This window comes from Podarcis liolepis (genome assembly GCF_965112155.1).
Source record: "Podarcis liolepis genome assembly, chromosome: 2".
NCBI lineage: Eukaryota > Metazoa > Chordata > Lepidosauria > Squamata > Lacertidae > Podarcis > Podarcis liolepis.
The window spans coordinates 97,293,497-97,314,591 of NC_139555.1; the positions used below are offsets into that span (position 1 = coordinate 97,293,497).

General features: G+C 42.8%; 1 protein-coding gene across 10 annotated transcripts in view; it reads left to right on the plus strand.

Annotated features, from left to right (window-relative positions):
- FRMD4B (FERM domain containing 4B) overlaps window positions 1-21,095 on the plus strand; it is a 243,354-nt gene that overhangs the window by 114,828 nt on the left and 107,431 nt on the right. For all 10 annotated transcript variants that reach the window (XR_014522917.1, XR_014522918.1, XR_014522919.1 and 7 more), the window contains 4 exons: window positions 11,008-11,073; window positions 12,284-12,378; window positions 15,136-15,228; window positions 16,739-16,823. Coding sequence is in view for 6 of the 10 variants with exons in the window: in XM_083491339.1 (XP_083347465.1) it covers window positions 11,008-11,073; window positions 12,284-12,378; window positions 15,136-15,228; window positions 16,739-16,823 (339 nt within the window). In the remaining 4 variants the exon portion in view is untranslated. The remainder of the gene's footprint in view (window positions 1-11,007; window positions 11,074-12,283; window positions 12,379-15,135; window positions 15,229-16,738; window positions 16,824-21,095) is intronic.

Below are 21,095 nucleotides of genomic sequence, written 5' to 3' on the forward strand. Positions count from 1 at the left end.
TTAAAATGTTATTAATTTGAATACTAGTACTCAGGCAAAATTTCTTTCACAAAGGAGGGGAAAGCAGGTGGTGCTGTGGAATAAACCACAGAGCCTAGGACCTGTTGATCAGAAGGTCGGCGGTTTGAATCCCCGCGACAGGGTGAGCTCCCTTTGCTCGGTCCCAGCTCCTGTCAACCTAGCAGTTCAAAAGGACATCAAAGTACAAGTAGATAAATAGGTACCGCTCTGGCAGGAAGGTAAACGGTGTTTCCGTGCGCTGCTCTGGTTCACCAGAAGCGGCTTAATCATGCTGGCCGCATGACCTGGAAGCTGTACGCCAGCTCCCTTGGCCAATAAAGCGAGATGAGCAACCCCAGAGTCGGTCACAACTGGACCTAATGGTCAGGGGTCCCCTTTACCTTTACTAAATGTATACAGGTTTAACTGATTAATTAGCTGATTAAAAGTCATATCATTCATTGATTCTGGGTGACAGCTGAAATAGGTGGTTCAGTATGGTTGAAAGTCTGTGAGTTAATCTCTCCCTATTTTCTTTGGGAAAAAGAGAAGCGAACCAATATTTTTGTTCCTGATCCCTATAAGAAGAACAGTCCTGATCTAAAATTGTTATTACTACACTGCAGTTATTTATGCAATTCATATAACATAATCAGAGTGGCTAGGGCAACCAAGCCAGATGGGTGGGGTATATATAATTAAATTATTAAGCAAATGACAGAAAATATCAGAAGTTTCTCCTTTTTGGTGGCTCTGTGCTATTAAGATTATGAACAACTAATTAACTACCCAAGGGGAAATCGGATAATAACATGCCATATAAATAAGTTTTGAAAGAAGAAGCAGGTGCATGAACTGAATTTGCTCTGCCTCTCTTTCTGTCCAGCTGAGAGCCCTAGAAAAGCAGGGCTCTCCGAATTGTGTGTATGTGCACAGGGTCTTCAGGAACTTGTACCAAATGCATGTGGGGAATTTCGGAAAATGCCCTGAGGGTGCCCCAGCAGCCCCCAAAGTTCGAGCGTCCTCCGGTATGCGCAGCTCTGGAAAAGGTATTTCTTCTCCAGTGTGCTGCAGCGATATATATCAAATGATATATGCACAATAATCTTCTAGCATAACATCTTCTAGCTAATCTACGTATTTATTCACACACTATGTACAGACAAAGGAATCATGGTGTCCTCTCTCTCTCCAGCTCCGAGAGAAGAACAAGTAAAAGCAAAAGTACAGTAAAATAGTACATACAGTGGAAGAGATCAGACTGTCTTCCGTTCCCATACTCTTCCCAGACAGGCATGTGATTTACACCAATCTCATCAGCAGCATCGGAGGCGTGAAATACTAACAGGGAATGGGACAGAGCCCCATAAGCATGACTCTGCCCCTCGCATTCAGCTGTGAAATTTGTGGTGTTTGGATACTCCTCAAGCATCGAGCAATTGTGCATACATATGTGAATCTTGCAAATGTGAACCTAGACTAGAGGCTTGCACTGCCAAGCTCTGGAGCATCTCCACTCAGCTGCTTCTGCTCCTTACTCTTGCGACCTGTTCCCTTGTACATTTTGAACACGCAATGGATGTAAAGATGGAGCAACACTCTCTACTTTCCTTATGATCTCCCTTTGGGCAGGTTGTGCTGATTGATGCTAGAGGGACAGAGCAAGTGAAATGGCAGTGGTGAGGAAGAGCACCCCCTGAGTGATGGGAGCCCTCTAAGAGCTTCTTGCCCATGAGCTCCCCACAATTTGGGCTGAACACTGCTTCTGCCTGATGTTGCTTAGGGGTGAATACACTTGCACCGGGGTGGCTAAACTTTGGCCTTCCAATTGCTGCTGGATTCCAATTCCCATCAGTCCTAGCCACCATGGCCAATGGTCAGGGATGATGGGAGTTGTACTACAACAACATTTGGAGGCCCACAAACTAGCCACCCCTGACATACATACTTGCTGCATAAGGAGAAATGTTCATTTGGCAACCTTGTATTTGCATTGAACCCACATAGTGATTTGCACTGGAATTATAGGGAGAGTTTGTTTTTGGAAGTGGTTTTTTTTTTGCGGGGTGAGGTGAGGCTGGAAATGATAAGGGGCAAATAACTATTGCAACGGGACATCTTAACAATAAAAGTTCTCAAGTTTGATTGCCTCCCATTCTGTACAAATCTTTAATATCTTGTGCCGCCTAGCTCACTGGGGAAAGCTTTTGTTTCTCAATCTGTAATCAAAGCAACAAACAGTAAGGTCATTTCCTAGAGATTACATGGCAACGGAAGAAAGTCTGGGACTGTGTGAGACTCTGCTCCAAATAGCTTTTATTTAGGTGGGGGAACACTGCCGCTCTTTGCATTGTACCTTCTGCGCTTCATTCAGCCCTTTAAAACCTACCAGAGTGTGTGGTTTGGAGGTAAGATAAATTTATATGAATTTCTTTTTCTGAGGCACATTATTGTGCTGGTTGTTGTAAAGTACCTTAATTAAATAACTTCAGAGTAAAACTGCTGCAAAGAATGGTATTGCATATTAGACATTAATTGCAAGCTCAACGTGAAGATCATGCTTGATTCCGCTTGTAGAACATGGGAGGGAGGATAGTCGGTAGAGCCTGAGACTCTTAATCTCAGGATTGTGGGTTCAAGTCCCATGGTGGGCAAAAGGTTCCTGCATTGCAGGGGGTTGGTCTAGATGGCCCCTGTGGTCCCTTCCAACTCTACAATTCTGGGATTCTAACTGTGGAGTGTAGAGGTGTTTCTGTGTTTGCTCTGAGTACTGTACAGTGATACCTCGGGTTACAGACACTTCAGGTTGCAGACTCTGCTAACCCAGAAATAGTACCTTGGGTTAAGAACTTTGCTTCAGGATGAGAACAGAAATCGTGCTTTGGCGGCGCTGCGGCAGCAGGAGACCCCATTAGCTAAAGTGGTGCTTCAGGTTAAGAACAGTTTCAGTTAAGAATGGACCTCTGGAACGAATTAAGTACTTAACCCGAGGTACCACTGTATTTATCGCTATTGTTGCAAGCATTGGGTTTGTTACTTTGTGGAAAAGTTCCATCTCTCTTGGTCCCAGTCATCACTCAGGTTATACTTTCTGGTCTCAGATTCAGCGTGTTTGCACATCTTACAGGCTTGGAACTTTTCAGAGGAGAATGATTTCACATGAGGTTATGGCAAGCTAAGAACTACCGGCATTCCAAAGATACAGATGCCTCTTTTCATTCTGTGGAACCATTCAACGTCTCATGAGTGAGATGTGCTCTTCCCTTGTCCCCCATTTCATCTGATGCAATGCTTGGCACTGGGAGGTGCAGTGGCAGGCACTGAGCTCATTAGCAGCCTCTTAGAAAGGGCCCTTTGATCCACACCCTTATTGAAAGGTTGAAATGAGTCATGGAAGTTCAGTCCTGTCAGATCCATTTGAATCCTTCTCAGTATGCGTGTGTGAAAGACAGCGAAAGTGCCATACCAAACCATCACGATGCAGCTGCCTGATGATCAAACTATAAACCATTTAAAAACTCTTCTAGTCCAACAGATAGCATAATAATCCCTTGACTAATTTTGAGAAATGTATCTGGAGGGGAAGTAACAGTGTAGCTCTAGTTTACAGGTGGGAATTGCTTCAGAAAGATGAACACTGCATCATCCTTATCAATGCCCTAAAGAATGTTATCCATATCAGATCCTCCTAATACGGGCTTTGGGGTGTCAGCAATAGAAAGCATGAAGAAGCAGAAGCAATTAGTGTCTGTATAGAGTTAGCAAAACACTTTAGCAAAATATGAATTATAATGGGTGCAAAACTCTGATGTGGAAAGTTTAGTGTCTATGCAGTTCATTATTAAGATACAGCAATTTAAGTAGAGGCAGGGGTAAGTGATCTGCTAAAGGTTTGGAGTCAATAGAAATTATGGAAATGCAGCTCATGGTCCCGTACTCCCAGGACAGTTACTTAATTCCTGGCTCTGTCTTGCCGCCTGTCATCAGCAAATATAACTAGGGCTGCTGCCTTGTTACTACAGGAATTATCCAATCTCATGTCATTACCCAGGAGATTTAGCAATAACTCTACGCAAGATACTGGAACAAAACATGTTCATGAGCTTTCGCCTGGTTACTATGGCTTGCAGTACAACCAGCATTGTATGGGAAGAGTGTGCTGAGCACAAGCTTTAATTAATTTGCAGCACTACTGGCAAGGAAAGCAGATGTACACGAAGTATTTCACTGGCTCAGTGTTTAGAGCTATCCTCTTTGGCGATCACTCGTAGCCGCGTAAGATTGTCTTCCATAAACACGGTTTTAACAGTGAGTTTGTAAGTGACTGTGGAGGCCAGTTCTGGATCCGCACATCCTTCCACAGTGGGGACATCGGTTTCCTGGCGGGAGTTGATCACGGTGTGGATTTGCCAAGCGTGCCTTCCTCTTAGCACATTTCTCCCTTGCTTCCTGAGTTCGAGTGTCTTCAAAGCCCATGACACCTTTGGTAAAGGCTGTTCTCCAACTGGAGCGCTTGCAGGCCAGTGTTTCCCAGTTGTCAGTGTTTATACAACATTTTTAAAGATTTGCCTTGAGACGGTCTTTAAACTTCTTTTGTTGACCACCAGCATTACGCTTTCCATTTTTAAGTCTGGAATAGAGTAGTTGCTTAGAGCTATCAGGCTACTAATTATATTCTTAACTTGTAGCAGTTGAGGGATGTATGTCTGTGTTTGTTTGTTTGTGTGTATGTGATATAATATGATATGTGTGGTATTCATTTCTTTTCTGTGCTTTGTTTGCAGAATATAGAGTTGCCATATTTCAAAAAGTGAAAGTCCGGAAATATTTCAAAAAGTGACAATTTATGGGGGTTTGTGGGGTTTTTTTTGGCAAAGTCTAAAAAAGAAAAGAAAAGAGTTTTGGAGCTGCTTTTTTTAAAAAAAGAAATTGCCAAAATCTACACTAACAACATGCGCTGTCATATGTCCTGATTTTTCTGGACATTTCAGCGATTTTTGCCCGGACGCAGTTTACGGGGGCTGAATACTGACTATGTTCAGGAAATTCCAGACATATGGCAACTCTCGTAGAATACAACAATTCCAGCTTTCATTTAAGGAAACAAAATTTCTAGTCCTTATAGCCACAGTGAACAAAAATTCGCAAATGTCTGGCAAAATTTCAGAAGCCCCCAAGGGGAAGATAAAGATGGTTTCCTTTGAGACCACAAAGAACTATTATTTGATTTGCAGTTTCCTGGAGCTGAGGGGCTTGGTTTTGTGGGTTGAGTGGCTGGGGCAACCCAGCCAGATGGGCGAGGTATAAATGATAAAATTGTTGTTGTTGTTGCTAGCATTTAGAACCTTTCCCCTCTTCTACTTACCACGTCATCTGCCATGTCCATGCTTCCATCTTCATTGGCATGCAGTAGATATTTGCCTGTTGAAGCCATGGTGCCAGCTGACAGATGGCAGAGCGTTTTAAATATGTGGGGGCTACAGAACAGTGTAATAGGAGAAATAATCTAAAGTGCTAGAGAGGTGGGTTGCTGGTGCCTTACATGCAGTACAATTTTTCTAGAAAAAGAGGTGCCAGAACTTACCATGAACACCTTCCTTGTTCTCTTAAAATGGCCATGGTGTGCCCACTTGAGAGGTGCTGGAACTGAATTCCAGTGAGTTCCGGCTGAGGGGGGGGGGAACCCTACTTCCATAATTCTTTATAATTTGTTTATGGCTGACTTCTACCTCCACCCCAAAGAGCTACCTGTCAAATCACTCCAAATCCCAACAGTTCATGGAGCCCTTCCAAAAAAAATATGGCAGCCTTTTAAAACTTTGTACTTTGAAACAGAATAAAAGTTCTGCAGAACTAAGCAAATATATGCACTTGGTTTCCTTGGCGCAACACTTGGGTCACCTTGGTGTGGAATTTGGTGTGTCTGTCTGTGTGCGTGGTGGCTGGGAGTGTTCTTCAAAGGCAGGGAATACAGTCTGCATAGAGCCCTGATGAATATGCAGTGGCGCTGTGCCTTCTTCTCTCAGGGTGGGGAATGCTTTGCGCTTGTGACCATGCCAGTTTTTATTTTTTTATTTTTTTTACTGGCTCAGCTGGTGGAGATTATATGAAAGTCAGTTGATGCTCTGCAGGAGCCAAGCAGTTTTCCCTCCCTCCCCTCTTTTTTTGTTGTTGTTAAAAACAAACCCTTCTATACATAGACCGAAAAATACTGCACTAGAATCAAAACTAAGCTTTCTCTGAATAGTTTTGAAACTGTCCCAAAGTAGCACTGAGACCCTGCCAAAGTTAACACTGCGCAGCCGAAACGACGATGGAAACATCAGCCAAAAGGCGTTAAGCTGCAGATGCTTTTCATAGATTGCTGCTTGCCCTGAGAGAACAACGATCGGGTCCAGCAGAAGACCACCTCGACTTTATTTCTTGCAGCCAGCTTACTCCTCCTTTTGCCAGTCTTCAGGTCCCAGGCAGTTTAGTCTTCTTTTTCTCCATCCGATTTTGTAGGTGTCGGCATTGGCTGGGTTTGAGCCCCTTAAGCTTTGCGCTAGTTCCCCATCTGGTCAGCCGCTTGGGGTTGCTTAGTGAAGAAGTAGCAGCCCTCTCCCATGTTACACTATGGGGCCCCATGCTTGGAAATCCACTAGTTCTTTCTGACCTGGTTGTGACCATAAGCACAACCGCTACCAGTCTCCCTCCCCAACCCATATCTTTCTGCTTCCCTACCTGATTTCCTGTCTTGCTTTCTGCATACCCTCCCACCCCTGCCATTGCATCCAGTTCCCACAGCCACCAAGTTACGAACGGGGCTTGCAAGTTGGTGTGGTCTTTGTTTCGTCCTCCTACACATCTCCATCAGTGCACCATCTACATCCATTCCCGATCCTTCTGAGACTCAACACTTCAACTTTTTTTTTTAAAAAAAATCATTTTTATTAGATCTCCAAAAATATTCCGAAACATTTATCACCGTATACAGTTTTGATGTGCTTAGTAGTTGATGATTCTGTGATGCTGCCAGGAGGTGAATTAAGACCACCAGTGAAACTGGGTCCATTTGTTTCCGTTCTGTTATGACTCGTTGTGCAAACACGTCAGTGGAGACGACCCAGTACTCCTCTCAGTTGGTTTACACCACACTGCCCTCCCTGCTGCCTCTCCTGCCCCTCCTGGCAAGCAGCAGTGACTCATTTGCCAGGGGGTCAGGTAAACAAACCTGTTCCATCATGCCATCCACTACTGGTTTTGTTGAAGAAGAATACCTGACAGAGGGACTACTCCCTTCTCTGGTACTGCTCTCCATTGAAACCCAGGCTCTTTCCAGAATTATGCTACTTTTGGTAGCTCTTGGGAACTTGACTTCTTGCCTTCCTTTGGTTACATTATCTGCCTTTGGAGTCTTTGACTCCTTCCTCTAGAACAGCGGTTCTGAACCAGTAGGTCCCCAGATGTTGTTGGACTACAACTCCCATCATCCCTGAGCTCTGGCCTTGCTAGCTAGGGGTGATGGGAGTTGTAGTGCAACAACATCTGGGGACCTACAGGTTGAAAAAGGCTGCTCTAGAACTTGAACTTAGCTTACCCTGGACTGTAGGACCTAGGTGGACCTGAAACATTGCTGTATGGTGGGCCTGACTCCTACTGGACGCTGATAGGCTTAGGAAATGCTGAGTGCAGTGATAGCATGGTAAATGGCTTCCTTATGTTACTGGTACGTAATGAGAGGAAGAGGAGGCATGCACTGCTTATAACAACACATACTTTGGGCCTCACTTTAACTCTGCCGATTCACACCAGGGTAGGTTGGGAGTATAGTATTGATCTCAATCCACCTGTTTTGACTGATCTGCATTTTCAGTCCATTGGAACTCAAACTTTACATTGCAGGTTTTCTTCAATCAATATTTGAAAAATTAACTGTCTTGGGGCAGAAATGGGCAAATTTGCATTCCCTCCCCTTGTCAATTAGCCGCATGGGATTCAAGCTAGTTAGCGACTTTGAGAACAAATTTGTTTTATTCATTACTTTATAACATGAACTGACAGGTCCTTTCCTTTGTATTCAAGACCTCCTGATTAAAATTTGGCTTCTTATATTCCCCTCCCCTCTGCATTCTGCCATTGGGAAGTGGTAGAATTTTGGTTATGTGAATCAACTATAATGAGATACTGAGGTTTAATCCAGTTTTGTAACAGTTGCACAACTCTACACAGACACTTTTCCTTTTCAATTAAGAGTGAATTAATCAAGGTTTATGTTCATTCATCTGGTAACAGGATTAAGCTAATATGAGATAAACCACTCTTAAATCAGAGAGACATTCCACAAGAAGCTTAGCTAGTTTAGCTAAAAAGGCTGGAGGAATGGGGGAGATTCCTTCTGGATATTTTAAAAAGGAAAGGATCATATTATCATCTTTTGGAAATTTAAATCAAATATATATAAAATCCTCCCTTCAAACCTATAAACCTTTTGAGCTATATTGGAAATAATTCCAACAAAACTAGCTCATGCATTTTGGTATCTGCTTTCAGTCATACTAAAGTCTTGAAACTATGTTAAAGTAACTAAATATGCACAGACACACAAGATGTAGGTCTGAGCCAAACTTTTACAGCTTTCTTAATCTGGAAAAAGTCTTATTCAAGGCGCAGCATTTTCTACCTTTTGACATAAGTTCCCAAGAGAACAAGCAATTTAAAATAAATGTAACAATTAAATTTAAATAGAACAATAAATGATTAAAAATGTCAAAAACAACAGAAAAAGAACAGCTCAAATAAAACTGATCATCTATTGAAAGGTCTGGCAAATAAAACTGGTCACCGAAAGCTAGTTAAATTGGTACTGGTCAAGTGCAACTAGGGAAAGTATTTCACAACTAAGGTGCCGCTATCAAAAAGGCCCTGTGTCTGGTTGTATCATATCTAAAGGTGGTAAGACCTCTGAAACAGATTATTTAAAAGCCATGGGGTTTTAAAAGTTGTTCTCAAATTGCAGGTGCAGATACATTCACTTTTTTTTTAGGGGGAGGGGAGCTGCTGATAGGTTGCTACTAACAACCTGAGATTCTGCTGATGGATTGAAAATGAAAGTACCCATACTTGGGGTTGTTTTTTTATCCCTTTCTTTTAAAAAATGCATCTACTTTTGCAACTTTAAAATACAATCCTGCAATAGAAGAGGAGAGGAGGGTGACAGGTGTTACTTGCCAAAACAAATGTGTTTCGTCTTAGAGGAAATAAAATCTCGGTTCTAGGCAAAGAACAAATCAAGTTTGGAAATACCTTTCGTTAAAGACCTCCTTGCTACAAAATTATTCTGTATTTAGAAAGATAGTTTGTCCCTGCTTTTTCACTTCCTAAATTAGGCGCTCTCTTTTTTTGGTAAAAAAAAGAAAAAGGCTTCCTGTTTATATAGCATCTAAATTTGTTGGGTGTATAACTTGGTGACACATATAACTTGATGACACGGTGGGATCTAAAAATATTGCCTCTAACAGCATGTTTTTGTGCATCAAGAGGATGCTGCTCCTGTGGAGGAGTAGCATAAATATCCTGCAGGTTTTATTCCAAATTTCTGAGGTTTCAGAAGGGAAACCGAGCTTACATTGTGGAGAGTTTGTTCTTTCCCCCCCAACTTTTCCTGACAGTCACTTTGGAATAAAACATTCTTCAATTATTGTGGCATTCGACACATGGAATCCGTAGCCACTAATGTTTTGACTTGACAGAAAATTGAACTTTTAACATTTTGTGTCATGTACTATTTTGGTCTTGTAAACGTTGAAAGAACCTTTGTTCTCCATCAGAGCGGGAGGAAGTGAAAAGGAGTTACGGTGTGTTTTGTTCCATTTTCTTTTGACCTTACAAAGTTCCTCAGTCACCCATTGTAGCAACCAGCACATGTATGTCTTCTGGGACCCTTCCTTAATCTACCAGCTCACAACACAGCCAGCTATGATTAAAACATAGTGCTGAGTTTTAGATAGTCTAAGATTTCCCCTTCAAATCTTCGGTTAACGGAGTCCTTCTAGAAATTAGGGCGTTGAACTTAAAAACACGTCTACCAACCCAACAAAGGCTGTAGATCCATCTCACTACAGCAGGTATGGTGGACCAGTGGACCTCCAGATGTTGCTGGACTACAATTCCAATCATCCATGACAATTTTCAGGCTGGTGGGGGTATGAATCCAACATCATCTATAGGGCCACAGGTTCACCATCTCTGCATATTAAGTGTATTAAGAGATGGGCAGCCAGATCACATATATTTTTACCCAGTGGTTATGGGAGAGAAGATAGTGTAAAAATATCAGGTAGCAGGTGGTAAGACCATTCTCAGGATCCCGGAGAGCTACTGCCAATACTAGACAGATGAAGTAATCTGACCTGTGATAAGGCAGTGTTCTTAGTTTCCTTGAAACAGAATGGGACTTACTCCCAAGTAAGTGCCTAAGGTAGCAGGTTTGGTTAATAAAGTCTTTTTGATTTTATGATGGAAGTTCATGTTGGAAATGTTAGGGAAGTCAGACTCCAATGGTAAATTTTTATTACTTGGAAGTAAGTCTCGCATTTCAGGAGAACATCAACATATACTGTGCAGTGTAGGCTGTACTGATTCTTGTTTAGGAAACACCTTGCTTTATTTTAGTCAGGAATGGTTCTTGGATGAAAAAGATTTAAACATTTCATAAGTCATCCAAACCACCAAAACTAACTCAGTGGAATGCCTGAGAGTGTGCTTTGAAAATCTTTCAGGTGGTCCTTCACTGGTGACAAAATAACAGAGTAAACAGATGAAAATACTGCATAATGACAGGTGTGGCTGGAGAATAGCAGTCCAGTGGACCAAACTAGGACCGTGGTAGACTTAATTTAGCCCATGAACCAGAGATTCCCCATGTCTGGTATAGGTACCTTAGCAGTACCTGAAGGACAGTTATTCCAATTATTTGAAATGCGGAGAGTCCATTCTACTTCTAATTATGCTTCTCTCACTTTGCAGATGACAGAAGGGAGGCACTGTCAGGTACAGCTTCTGGATGACAGGAAGTTGGAGCTGCTGGTTCAGGTGAGACACCTGTATTTCTGGCATAATTATATCATTTCAGTACTGCTTTATACCAGCCTCTCCAGTTCAGTGGTCTCTATCAATGGCTCCAAGAGGGTACTCGCGTTTTAAAAGCTGGGGATGCACTAGCTGAAAAGCCCAGCTGTGTGGGGGCCAAATACCTACCTCAGCCAGGTGAGCATTGTGCTGTAACTTGCAACCTGTATACATTTACCTGGTAGTAAGTCTCATTGAATTTGGTGGCAGTTACTTCTGAGTACACATACATATAAGATCACACTGCCAGTTTCACATTAGCCACTGCTTGATGATGAAGATAATGATGCTTTGATATTTTAAAGGTAGGTACATGATCTGTATGGATTTTAGTCTTTAAGTTAGTGGGAGAAGCTCTTTTCTGGTGAGGGTTGCATTGCCTCATGAGCAGCTTTCAAGGAGCTATAAGTCAGTGGTGGGTGCGGCCAAAGGCAAAAAGTGAGTGGAGCAACAACTGTCCAGCCACACAAAAGCCAGATGTTTCTACACAAGCTCATTGTTGCCATAGGAACATCGGAAGCTGATGCCAAGTCAGACCGTTCATCCCTCTAGCTCAATATTGTCTACCCTGACTGGCAATGGCTCTCCAGGGTTTCAGACAGCAGTCTCTCCCAGCCCTACCTGGAGATGCTAGGGATTGACCTGAGACCTTCTGCATCCAAGGCAGATGTAGTAGAGTACCACTGAGCTTATGGCTCTTCAGAGACCCTGGAGAGTTGTTACAAGTCAGAGCAGTCAGTACTGGACTAGATGGAGAAATAGCCTGATAGTCTGGTGTATGGCAACATCCTAAGAATCTCTCTGATTTTGACCATCACCCATAATAGACGAGATAGACGAGAATTCGTAACATAGGTAATAAGGTTTGTTGATATAATGTATATTGTATCATCACAATAAAAAAAATCACTTTGTCACCCTAAAGGTCCATTGATTTCAGTTGGTCTACAACAAACATTAAAAATAATCATGCAGAAGCAGATATGTTTGTACAAGAAGGGGAGGTGGTCTTAACACACATTTTCTGTTTGCACAGAGAGCTGTTGGGGGTAAAAGCAAAAAACAAAGGTTCCATGACCTGTAAGATTCGCTTGACTATAGGCCGGTTTCAAATATAGCTTGTTATGTACAGGATGCAAGAATGCCATCTAATTCATATCATTCTCTTCAATAGCCCAAGCTCTTGTCACGGGAATTGTTGGATCTGGTGGCTTCCCATTTCAACCTCAAAGAAAAGGAGTATTTTGGGATAACATTCATAGATGATACGTAAGTTTACGCAGGCATTTTGTAAACCACTTTTTTTGAACTAGTTGCCAAAGAATGATGATTGGCTTCTTCAAAAAAAGATTTTGTAATTGTTGGGTAATAATGTAGCCAATAATAGCTTTCCATTTTCTGCGCCTTTGCTTTGCCAGTGTCTGTTTCATTTCCACAATTAACTGACTTCTGGGGACTGGCCAAGAAAATAACCCAATGTGCAAGTTTTCTGTAGCAGGAGGCCACCAACAGACTCATGAGTTAAAGCAGAATCCAACCACATGCAGAACAAATATTAACTCCAGTGAAAAAGGCACTGCACAGAGAAATTGTCCATAGGCCAAAAAATACTTTGAAAAACCACAGTCATTACTTCCTCCAAACTTTGGTAAATAGTTGGGACCGTCTTCTAAAACACCAGCTGAAATTGCCATCATGCAGTACATTATTTGGGACTAGGGTACAGGTAGCCGAATGGTGCCCTCCTGCTGCTGTTGTCATTGAACTGCAGCTCCTGTCAAATGCAGCCAGGGATTATGGGAGTTGAAGTCCAACAATACTGATTGCTACTGGACAAGGGTATATTTGGAATTGCTTTCTCCTATGTAACATAACCCTGCATGTGTGCTTAGTTCATTGAGGGAAGTCCTGCTGTCTCGCCCCAGCTTGCTGAAATACAGTGGGTAGGGACACAGCACCATGGCCTTTTCACTACTAGACTGATCTCCCTTCTGTCTGCTTTTTTCAGCCAGCTATTTTTTTTTATTTTTGCTTTTAAGGCATGCTTTTACAATGTGATAATGGTACTGCAGCGTCTTTCTTTGTTTTTACATTAGTTTTTTTTAAAAAAAAAATGGTTTATCATGAATTGTCAGATGTGTGAAGGCTCCTTAAATGGAGTAAAAACCAAACAAAACCTGGAGTGCATATATGTAAGGAAATAAAGCTTTTATTACACAGTTACTCTTGTGTTGCCGTTGTGTAGCTTCAAAATGTATCTAGAAAGGCAGCATCAGATATTCCTCCTGTGGGTGCAGAAGTCTATATTATTCACCTGTTTTAGAAGTCTTACAGCTGCACTTCTTAGGTACTTTGTCGGGACAAATGGTAGTATAAGAGGTGGAAATTTGTAGTGGGGGGGAAGTGATGTGAGGGGCAATTTGGAGCAGGGAAACAGTGATCAGGGAAAGGGTTAAACACCCATCTCAGAAAGTTGCGCTCCTACCCTTTTGCTAACATGTGAGCTTATGCTTTCTGTTACACGAGTGCTGGGCTTCGCATGTTATCACCCTTGTTAAATCTCCCTGAAGATTTCTGTGTTGTCATCAGTATATTTTTGGAAGAACACTTCACACTTGGGAAAGCCTTCCTGGAAAATAGAGGCGGAGGGTGGGGGGATTTTTATTTGTCTCTGTATATATGTCTTTTGTCTTTTCCACTATCGGAAAATGCTTTCTTTTTATAAATACTTTTTGGGATTCTATTTTCAGGTGCTCTGTTTTTTTGGGGGGACAGGCTGTTTCTGTGGTGATATTTTTCCCGCTTCCAGCCTCCTACCCAGTAGCATTTCCACCCGGTGATTTTGCAAAAATTGCTTCTTAGGTTTTACAGAAATGACTGGTATCCAGGGCCAGCCCTACCATTAGGCAGCATGAGGCAATCGCCTCAGATGGCATATGCTGTGGTGCAGTGGCTGCAGCCCTTGATTGTTCCTCTCAGTTAGAAGACGGAGCTGTGGGTGATTCATGACCTTTTATGCACCCCTTACACCAGCCTGTTACCCTCAGTTACATTATCTCATCACCAGATTCAGTTTCTAATTCAGCCAGCTTCTGTACAAGGACCTAAGTGGAGGCACCATCTTCTTCTTTGCCTCAGGCAGCAAAATGTCTTGGGCTGGCCGTAGTGTTATCCTTACAACACAAAGCAGCTTTTTTCTTTGACAAGTTATAGGGAGCTTGAAAGCTCATGTCAATGTGACTCTCCATTTAGTTGCATTTTGTGTATGAATTTAGCAACCACCAGAGGGCAATCGAGCCCTTTTCAATTAGAACTTTCTCTCTGTTTTCTAACGCAGTCCACATGGTGGATGGACGACACCACTTTCTCTCCTGGAAAATCCACAGGGCAAACTGTGCTTGTGGCAAGGGCTTAGTGACTCAGACCCTCTATGGGCAGTGACCTGATGGTTAATAATACATTTTGCTTGCAAATGAGTCCTTCCTGTCTGCAGTGCTATTCCTTCTGCACAGATTCTATTGCAAATCTGTTAGAAGCCACGTTGGCTGTGGGAGGTATAGATGATGGTTGCTTAGAACAATTGGCCTTTTCCTGCTGTCATGCTTGATTTCTTAATGCAGAGGAACTGGGGATGGTGAAGTGGCAGGTGACTCCTTTGATAATGACCCACATTCTGGTATATATAATATACAGTATGGATTGTTTGTGTTTGGATGAGTTTGTGTGCACTGCATGCTGTCCTAACCAACAACAACAACCCCAACAATCAGCATGGGGTTTGGTGGTTAAAACAGTAGTGGTTAGAGCAATACAAAGCACTATATATTTGTAAAAGTTGCTTCAAATTAAATTTAAAATTCAGGGTTTGTTTAAAAACCAGTAAAGTGGGGGAGGGGTGGCATGTGCAGATTATTATACCTTTGAAATACATCCTCTATTGTTCTGAACCTAACCTGTTTCGTTTCTTTTTCCTGTCTCTAACCCTGTTTTTTTTGGGGGGGGGGTGCTTCTTTTTTGTTCCTCCAGGGGTCAGAATATCTGGCTACAGTTAGATCACAGAGTTCTGGATCATGATCTGCCCAAGAAACCTGGTCCAGCGACTTTGTTTTTTGCTGTCAGGTGAGTAATGATTACTTAGAAGCACCAGGCAAAGTAAGGCTGCCATTCTGAGTGTGCCTGTGTGCAGTGAGTTAATTTTCAACACACAGACAGCAGGGTTATAGCCAGTTGGTTCCTGTGGGTTTTTGTGTGTGGTGTCATTTGTGTGAGCAACTTTGTGACACTTGCCTATCACTTCCTAACAGAACATGCTGCATCACGTTTTAAATTCTTTATTTAAACCTCAGTAAGATGACTCAAAATGTGCTATATATACACTCTCACTCACATACACAATGCAGATTTTAAAGAGAACCCTTCCTTCAATGAATATCTTGCAGGACTGCAAATGTTCTGTATCCCTACCTGCACAAGGCCTCCAATTCTCGCTTCTATAAATCGAATCACCCACTCATTAATTTCTTAGTTTTTAGCTGACTCTTCTTACACTGCATTGTTTTATTATGTGTGCATCATGCCCTTTTTCCAAGGCCAGGATACGTTTCTTCCCACATACCTCCCCATTTCCTTCTCATAACAACTCTGTGGGATAGGTTAAACTGAGAAAAATCTGCCCAATTTGGGGTGATATTTCCTCTCCCCCAGCAGTACCTCTGCTGCTTCCCACATTGTTCAGGCATGGCCCCCAATCCTTTGGAGAGACTTTTCAATGCTGGGGGGGGGGGGACGACAGAGAACTTTCCTCCCACAAACCTTAAGTTAACTTATCTTGGGATCTAAGGCAACGAACTCGCAAATAATTAAAGTAGCCTTCTGTGCTAAACATACCACACATTGGCTTGGTATTATCTCCTTTACATTTCAGCTAATGAAATATTCTTTAAAATAGCAATGGTCTGAAGAGGCAACTTAATAATGAACATCTCATGCTCTTCAGCATAATGAGAGCATATCCCACAAAGGAAGAACACAGGAAATAAGTTTATCACCCCCTTGTCTGTCTGTGGTTCTGACTTGCATTGTTCATTTTATGGCGATAAGAAACTTCTTATGTGATGGCTCTGCTTTGACATCTGAGTTCTCAGCTCTCTGTGGACAACATCCCATATATACAGCAATAGTAACAGCAATATTAAAACACCCATAACAATCCCAGCATATTTACACTCCTGTCTCAGCGACATCTATGCTGGTTTGATCATGTCCACAGAATGATAGATGGCAGGATCCTCAAGGGATGTACTCTGTAGGGAGCTGGCTTCAGGCACCAGGCCCTCTTTCACTGTATTTGAGTAACCATAAGAACATAAAAATGGAAGAAAAGCCTGCTAGATCAGACCAGTGGTCCATTGAAAACAGCATCCTGTTTTCACAGTGGCCAACCGGATGCCTAGGGAATCCCGAAAGCAGGACTTTAGTGCAACAGCACTCTCATGATTATTCCATAAAGTCAATCGAAGCATCACCCTAATCTGGTGTTCTCATTACTATAGCACAAACCAGCAGATTGCCATTCTTTTACAGCTGGAAGTATTGTAATATAAAGTCACTTTCTCCTTCTTTATTTTAGGTTTTACATTGAAAGCATTTCCTTTCTGAAGGACAAAACCACAGTTGAGCTCTTTTTCCTGAACGCAAAGTCCTGTGTACATAAGGTAATTTTAGCACCTTTCCCATACAATTGTATGTGTGTAGCTGTAAAAATAAACTTTGTTCAATCATGTGGATTCACACACACACACACACACACACACACACACACACACTACTGATACTTTTCATTCTGCCTGAAGTAACTAACAGAAATGGATGGATAAGTTCCAGAAATAACGCAAGAATGAAGTATTGTGAGACCTCAGAGAGGCTGAGTTCTTACTTCTGTCTAGAAGGTGTCTTTAAACTCTGATGTGCTTCTTGTTTGCCTGGACGGAGGATAGAGAGGGATGTGAGAGTAAGTTAACAATTATTGCTCCAGGCATGTGTCACTTGGTAAGTTGCCTAGAAGGGAATGAAGCCCTCAAGCTGGGAAAGGTTCTCCACCACCACCAGTCTTAACTATGGTTTACATAAACAATCTCGTCTTCAAGCTGTGATTTATGAAGCTGGCTTGTTTTAATAAACAGTCGGAAGATTAACCACAGTTTATGGTCCAATGTAACTGAAGTTAATTGCCACTGGAAGCAAAAGCTTCAACTCTCTCCTCATGACCACGCCACAGGAGGGGAGCAGGAGCACACGTCGCATGAGTTGCGAGGCTCACTCATGCAACGCTGAACAGTAGCCCATTGTTGCACTTGAACAAGGCCACTGAGTCACCTGGTTGCTGATTCAGCAGATTCATTCTGCCTCCAGAAGCAGATGCCAGGTGGCTGAAGCATACCTGCTTTTATCTCTTCTGTCACAGTGGCAAGAAGGAGGAGGAGGAGAAACTTACGCCCACTGTTTGGAGTCTGAGGCAGGATTTCTCCAGCTGTTTTTGGACTACAATTCCCAGCCTCCCTTACTACTGGTTCTGCTAGCTAGGGATGATGGGATTTGTAGTCCGGCAACAGCTGCAGACCCAAGTTTGGGAAACCCTGGTCTAAGGCTTCAGGATTTAAGTTAGCATCAGGTGTAGGGCAAACCCACATGGCTGTGAGCTAGAAAATCCACTGGTGCGGTCTTCCTGCATTCTGATTTCCCTGCCCAAAGTACAGAGCTGACGAGAACACCACTGGCTGGTAGGGGCTATGGAGACTGCATGGCTGACTTCCCAGTGTAAGGGAAGGGCTGGCTGGAGGGGAAACATTTTTTACATCTTCTAGGGACATGCTGTCCACTAGACAACTGAAATGGAAACATTATCAGAATGAACGCCATGGCCCTGCTCTAGCATGCAATGGGATTTGCCTTTAGCTATGAATGAGGAGGCCCTTGCGCGCATGAAGGTGCCCATTTGCGCAAGCTGCTGGATGGAGCCTCGCGGGTGTACTAAAACATGTGGTCATATTTTTCCACCTGCCGTTGTCTCGCCCTCTCAGCCATTCCCATAAATTGCTGCTTGGCCTTTCCTCATGTCCAAAAAGAAAGCAACTGACGTTTGTCAGTGGATGCATGACAGCACAAAATAAGGCAGGACACCTAGCGGGTTAGTACACTTTTGCCCTCTGTTTCAGGAGTGCAACCCCCCCAGGAGTGCACTATTTTTAGAACTTCTAAAGATACATATGTCTAAAGAGTTTCTAGCAACTGGGGGTTTCCCTTTTAACCACTTTGATGCTCCCTTCATTGGACCGCCACAGCAACAAAAAAATATGAATAGATGCCTGAGCTCTTGTCCAGTTAATTGCTGTTCCTGCCGCACCATTTACTATTTATGCTCTTCAAACCCACAAGAATCATTGCTTTCAGAGGCACAGAAACATTTCTCAAAGTGTTATGCGCTGCGCCCAGTGTAGTTAACAATGTCCTGATGGCTTGGTTTTGAAAAAAGGAAAGCACACTGGGTGAGATTTTGAATATTGAAACAGAGTGAGGAAGAGGGGCGTAACTCATTACTGAACTCTGTATCTTTGCTTCAAAGTGCACCCAATGCAGTTTGTCTCCCTGCAAGGTCCAAAACTAGTGTTGGTTGCAGGAAAAAGGGTGTGAGGAGGGCAGTTTGGAGTGGAGAAAAGGAGGCAGTGATGACTACCAACTTGCATGGCTTTTAAAGGGGATTATTAGACAGATTCATGGAGGGTAAGGCTATCAGCACCTGCCAGCCATGATGGCTATGTTCTGCTTCCATTGTCAGAGGCATCAAGCCTCTGAATCCTGATTGCTAGGAATTGCAGGTGGGCAGAGTGCCACTGTGTTCATGTTCACTTTGCAGGCTTTCCACAGGCATCTGGTTGGCCACTGTGAGGACAGGATGATGGACTAGATGAGGCATTGGCCTGTGATAATTGTAAAAATTTAAAGACACTAGCAGGATTGAAGTAAATCCTGTAGACATATAGTAAAGAGCTAGATTGCATGATTGGATTTTATATGGGATACCGGCTGGAGGGAAGGAGGGAAGTCGTAAGCTCAGCAGAGCAAAAAGGGGTTTTATGTTGATCAATGTATTGTTTGGAAAGCTGTTTAAAGGAAAATGATAAAAATTTAATATAAAATAACAAAGATGAGGCATCGATCGGCCTGATCCAGCAAGCTCTGCTTATTATGGTCTTAAGTGGGTCAAGAATTAAGTAGGCACACAAATCTTCTCTACTCAAAATAGGTATAAGATATGTAGATAGCCCGTTAAAGTGCACAGATGTAGCTTATACAGGAATTTCCTGATTAGAGAAGTAAAGGAGAAATAAAGGCAAAGTTTTTTTTCTTAAGCAAGTAAACTTAAGTATATTTGTACCTTTCATAAGGGAATTCAAGGCAGAGTATGTGGGGTTTTCAGGCGGTCTCCCATCTAGGCATTACTCAACAAGGTAACAGCATCCATCATGTGTCATGATGAAGGATGGAGATGTTGATGGACTTCAGCTTCTAGCAGCCTCAGCCAGCATGGGCAGTGAAGATGAGAAGGGCCCATTGGATCAGGCCCATGGCCCATCTAGTCCAACATCCTGTTCTCACAGTGGCCAGGTAGATGCCAATGGAAAGCTGGAAAGCCCACATGGTCAGGGATGTTTGGAGTCCATCAACTTCTGCAGGGTCAGAGGTTCCCCATCCCTGTTCTAAAGAAATTTCATGACCATCCTTCAGCTAGATTCAGTAAGAGTAAGATGTTGGAGTCATCAGTATTTTCCAATAAGCGTTTTGACCATTGTCAAGTGTACTTTCTGGAAATGTCGGAGCTAGGCTAAAAAAAAAGAATTGCAGCTAAGAAATCCAGAACAAGGTGGGAATGAAAGTGAGAATGAATTGCCAAAACAAATGGGTGTGAGTATCTCTGCAGGTGTGTAGATGAATGTGTAGCTACTTATATATGCTAAAGAAATTTGAAAATGTTCGAAACGTAAACATTGCTAATTTGCTCTTGTGACTTTGCCAAGATATATGATTTGAATATGTTAATGTTGGTTGCATGTTCTAGCATTGAGAGGAACTGGTTATAGTGGCAGTGATGTGCAGATGTAGTAATGCTGCTCATCAGTGTTATGTTAAAGACTTTAAGGGTGTAAAGAACAATTTTGACAGAGGACAACCTTTTTTCTCTATTTACTAGGTGTGTGTTAATTGGTATCGGGATAGATGGTGCCAGGCGGTGGTTTCTTGCTGAGCCTGCCTGTCAGCCAAAGAGAAAAATAGTTGTCCCTAGAACTCAGTTTCTGTGGGAGGCATGAGAAAGAGGTAGAAATATGGGTCACAGATGCAATAGGTGTTGTATTTATAACGAGTAGCATGGCAGTGTGGCCTTCTGTTTGTTGACTGCTTCTCACTCAGAAGCAGGCAAGGTGAAAATGTCTTTGCAGGTAGATTTGCATCCATTAGGCGGGTGGCGCTGTGAGTTAAACCACAGAGCCTAGGACATGCCGATCAGAAGGCTGGCGGTTTGAATACCCGCGACGGGGTGAGCTCCCGTTGTTCAGTCCCTGCTCCTGCCAACCTAGCAGTTCGAAAGCATGTCAAAGTGCAAGTAGATAAATAGGTACCACTCCAGCGGTGTTTCTGTGCACTGCTCTTGTTCGCCAGAAGCGGCTTAGTCATGCTGGCCACATGACCCGGAAGCTGTACGCCGGCTCCCTTGGCCAATAAAGCGAGATGAGCGCCGCAACCCCAGAGTCGGCCACGACTGGACCTAATGGTCAGGGGTCCCTTTACCTTTACCCTTTACCCTTCTACATCATTAATGTAAAACTGAAATTAATAATTAGTTGACTGTCAACTATGCTTGATGTGGTTTTCCCTTTTAAAGCTGGTTTAGGATTGCATTTCATGAAACGCCCTTATAACCTGCCGGCATC